Below are 4,610 nucleotides of genomic sequence, written 5' to 3'. Positions count from 1 at the left end.
TTATTAGGGAATACTATGGAAAGTTATATGCCAACAAACTGGACAACCTGGAAGAAATGGACAAATTCCTAAACACTCACACGCTTCCAAAACTCAATCAGGAGGAAATAGAAAGCTTGAACAGACCCATAACCAGCAAAGAAATTGAATCAGTCATCAAGAATCTCCCAACAAATAAGAGTCCAGGACCAGATGGCTTCCCAGGGGAGTTCTACCAGACATTTAAAGCAGAGATAATACCTATACTTCTCAAGCTATTCCAAAAAATAGAAAGGGAAGGAAAACTTCCAGACTCATTCTGTGAAGCCAGTATTACTTTGATTCCTAAACCAGACAGAGACCCAGTAAAAAAAGAGAACTACAGGCCAATATCCCTGATGAATATGGATGCAAAAATTCTCAATAAGATACTAGCAAATCGAATTCAACAGCCTATAAAAAGAATTATTCACCATGATCAAGTGGGATTCATTCCTGGGATGCAGGGCTGGTTCAACATTTGCAAAGCAATCAACGTGGTACATCACATTAATTAAAAAAAAAGAGAAGAACCATATGATCCTGTCAATCAATGCAGAAAAGGCCTTTGACAAAATCTAGCACCCTTTCTTAATAAAAACCCTTGAGAAAGTCGGGATAGAAGGAACATACTTAAAGATCATAAAATCCATTTATGAAAAGCCCACAGCTAATATCATCCTCAATGGGGAAAAACTGAGAGCTTTTTCCCTGAGATCAGGAACACGACAGGGATGCCCACTCTCACCGCTGTTGTTTAACATAGTGTTGGAAGTGCTAGCATCAGCAATCGGACAACCAAAGGAAATCAAAGGCATCAAAATTGGCAAAGATGAAGTCAAACTTTCACTTTTTGCAGATGACATGATATTGTACATGGAAAATCCGATAGACACCAAAAGTCTGCTAGAACTGATACATGAATTCAGCAAAGTTGCAGGATACAAAACCAATGTACATAAATAAGTTGCATTCTTATACACTAATAATGAAGCAACAGAAAGACAAAGAAACTGATCCCATTCACAATTGCACCAAGAAGCATAAAATACCTGGGGATAAATCTAACCAAAGATGTAAAAGATCTGTATGCTGAAAACTATAGAAAGCGTATGAAGGAAATTGAAGAAGATATAAAGAAATGGAAAAACATTCCCTGCTCATGGTTTGGAAGAATAAATATTGTCCAAATGTCAATACTACCCAAAGCTATCAATGCAATCCCAATCAAAATTGCACCAGCATTCTTCTCAAAACTAGAACAAGCAATCCTAAAATTTATATGGAACCACGAAAGGCCCCGTATAGCTAAAGTAATTTTGAAGAAGACCAAAGCAGAAGGCATCACAATCCCAGACTTTAGCCTCTACTACAAAGCTGTCATCATCAAGACAGCATGGTATTGGCACAAAAACAGACACATAGACCAATGGAATAGAATAGAAACCCTAGAACTAGACCCACAAAATATGGCCAACTAATCTTTGACAAAGCAGGAAAGAACATCCAATGGAAAAAAGACAGTCTCTTTAACAAATGGTGCTGGGAGAACTGGACAGCAACATGCAGAAGATTGAAACTAGACCACTTTCTCACACCATTCACAAAAATAAATTCAAAATGGATAAAGGACCTGAATGTGAGACAGGAAACCATCAAAACCCTTGAGGAGAAAGCAGGAAAAGACCTCTCTGACCTCAGCTGTAGCAATTTCTTACTTGACACATCCCCAAAGGCAAGGGAATTAAAAGCAAAAATGAACTACTGGGACCTTATGAAGATAAAAAGCTTCTGCACAGCAAAGGAAACAACCAACAAGACTAAAAGTCAACCAACGGAATGGGAAAAGATATTTGCAATTGACATATCTGTCAAAGGGCTAGTATCCAAAATCTATAAAGAGCTCACCAAACCCCACACCCGAAAAACAAATAACCCAGTGAAGAAATGGGCAGAAAACATGAATAGACACTTCTCTAAAGAAGACATCCGGATGGCCAACAGGCACATGAAAAGATGCTCAACGTCACTCCTCATCAGGGAAATACAAATCAAAACCACACTCAGATATCACCTCATGCCACTCAGAGTGGCCAAAATGAACAAGTCAGGAGACTATAGATGCTAGAGATGATGTGGAGAAACGGGAACCCTCTTGCACTGTTGGTGGGAATGCAAATTGGTGCAGCCACTCTGGAAAACAGTGTGGAGGGTCCTCAAAAAATTAAAAACAGACCTACGCTATGACCCAGCAGTATTACTGCTATGAATTTACCGAGGGATACAGGAGTACTGATGCATAGGGGCACTTGTACCCCAATGTTTATAGCAGCACTCTCAACAATAGCCAAATTATGGAAAGAGCCTAAATGTCCATCAACTGATGAATGGATAAAGAAATTGTGGTTTATGTACACAATGGAGTGCTATGTGGCAATGAGAAAGAATGAAATATGGCCCTTTGTAGCAACGTGGATGGAACTGGAGAGTGTGATGCTAAGTGAAATAAGCCATACAGAGAAAGACAGATACTGTATGTTTTCACTCTTAGGTGGATCCTGAGAAACTTAACAGAAACCCATGGGGAGGGGAAGGAAAAAAAAAAAGAGGTTAGAGTGGGAGAGAGCCAAAGCATAAGAGACTCTTAAAAACTGAGAACGGGGTGAAAGCTTGGGGAGTGCCGAGGAGTCCTCTGGAACCGGAACTTGGACTTCTCTGACTGTGTCCTCTCTTTCATCTCCTCGGTGGGGGCCCTAGCTATGCTCCTGGCCCGGATCCCCCAGCAGAGAGGCCGTGTTTGAAGGATGACCTCTAGGAAGGAAGTGTTGCTGAAGGTTATCATCCTGGGAGATTCTGGAGTTGGTAAGACATCACTCATGAACCAGTATGTGAACAAGAAATTCAGTAATCAGTACAAAGCTACAATAGGAGCAGACTTTCTGACAAAGGAGGTGATGGTGGATGACAGACTAGTTACAATGCAGAACTGGGACACAGCAGGACAGGAACGGTTCCAGTCCCTTGGTGGCCTTCTACAGAGGCGCAGACTGCACCTGGTATTTGATGTCACTGCCCCCAACACATTCAACACTCTTCATAGCTGGAGAGATGTGTTTCTCATCCAGGCCAGTCCCCGGGATCCTGAAAACTTCGCCTTTGTGGTGTTGGGAAACAAGATTGACCTGGAAAACAGACAAGTGGCCACAAAGCGGGCACAGGCCTGGTGCTACAGCAAAAATAACATTCCCTACTTCGAGACCAGTGCCAAGGAGGCCATCAATGTGGAGCAGGCGTTCCAGACGATTGCACGGAATGCACTTAAACAGGAAACAGAGGTGGAGCTGTACAACGAATTCCCCAAACCCATCAAACTGGACAAGAACAACCGGGCCAAGGCCTTGGCGGAAAGCTGCAGTTGCTGAAGGAGCCCTGCAATGGGTTCTCTGTTGACACCTCGGAGCCTGGAGCCTGCTTCAGATTCTGTGTCTCCCTCTCTGTCTGCTCCTCTCCTGTTCATGTTCTGTCTGTCTCTCTCTCAAAAATAAATAAACATTATAAAAAGAGATTTTAAAAAAGAGACTACTGGAAGTTGCACATAATACTTAAAAAAAAAATAAATAATATTTCTGGATATAGACTCATGAGATTCCCAAGCACACTAAAATTAAGGAACCCTGCTGATAAGAATGCCTGCCATCGATGGGTTTTTATGGATTCTTGGATGCAGAATTTTATCTATACCATTATCTGACAAAAGTAAAGGATACAAAATTCTTAACTCACAGATCCATAGCAGTTTTATACAGAAAAAAACATACGTACATATAAATAAACTGACCAGCAAATTCTTTCAAGTTGCATAAAATAATATTTTAGAAGGCAACAGAAACAGCAGCATTGAGCAAATGGGCAGATACACTAACCCACATAGATCCTGCATTGTCAGGCATGATTGGACTACTTTTATACCAATCTGAAAGTAGTGGTGTAAGATATTCTACTAGTGAGCTATTCAGGAAGGATAAACTTATATTAGTTTCAGATCCAATTGTTGCAAGACACTATGATGAGAGATTGTCGTGTGTGAAATAAAACAATCCGGGCTTGATCAGGCTAAGGTCCAGGCTTGACAATATAGCAAGATACTTCTAACTGGTGAGAGAGCAACACTATTCCTCTGACCATCCTCACTTTAAAGTACCATAGGCTTTTTGTTCTGTTTTAGTTTCTCTGTAAAAACACCTCATCTAAACTGTGTCATATAAAAGCAGTTCTTATAATTGTTCCACAAGTCTTAATCGTTGACCCAAGCAATTTATTTGAAAGAGAAAATAGCTAGCAAATATTCTTTTTTTAAATTTATTTATTATTTACTTTGCAAGAGAGAGTGAGCTAGTGGGGGAGGGGCAGAGAAAGATACAGGGAGAGAGAGAATCCCAAGCAGGCTCCACACTGCCAGCACAAAGTCCAATGTGGTGCCCAAACTCACAAACTGTGAGATCATGACCTGAGCTTAACCAACTGAGCCACCCCCGCACCCCACTAGTAAATATTCTTATAATCAGTGTGCTTATATACCCTAGTTTACCTGA

At 40.9% G+C, this 4,610-nt stretch overlaps 1 protein-coding gene across 1 annotated transcript; it reads left to right on the top strand.

Annotated features, from left to right (window-relative positions):
- The first annotated feature begins 2,687 nt into the window (after window positions 1–2,687).
- Window positions 2,688–3,449, top strand: LOC121034964 (ras-related protein Rab-7a-like). Its single transcript, XM_040482279.1, is given in 3 exon segments — window positions 2,688–3,043; window positions 3,045–3,067; window positions 3,070–3,449. Coding segments are annotated over 3 exon segments (615 nt in total). The 5' UTR covers window positions 2,688–2,822; the 3' UTR covers window positions 3,441–3,449.
- The last annotated feature ends 1,161 nt before the right edge of the window (window positions 3,450–4,610 follow it).

Source organism: Herpailurus yagouaroundi, unplaced genomic scaffold (assembly GCF_014898765.1).
Source record: "Herpailurus yagouaroundi ecotype Mexico unplaced genomic scaffold, PumYag 28, whole genome shotgun sequence".
Lineage (NCBI taxonomy): Eukaryota > Metazoa > Chordata > Mammalia > Carnivora > Felidae > Herpailurus > Herpailurus yagouaroundi.
This window is presented reverse-complemented; position numbering and strand designations above follow the sequence as displayed.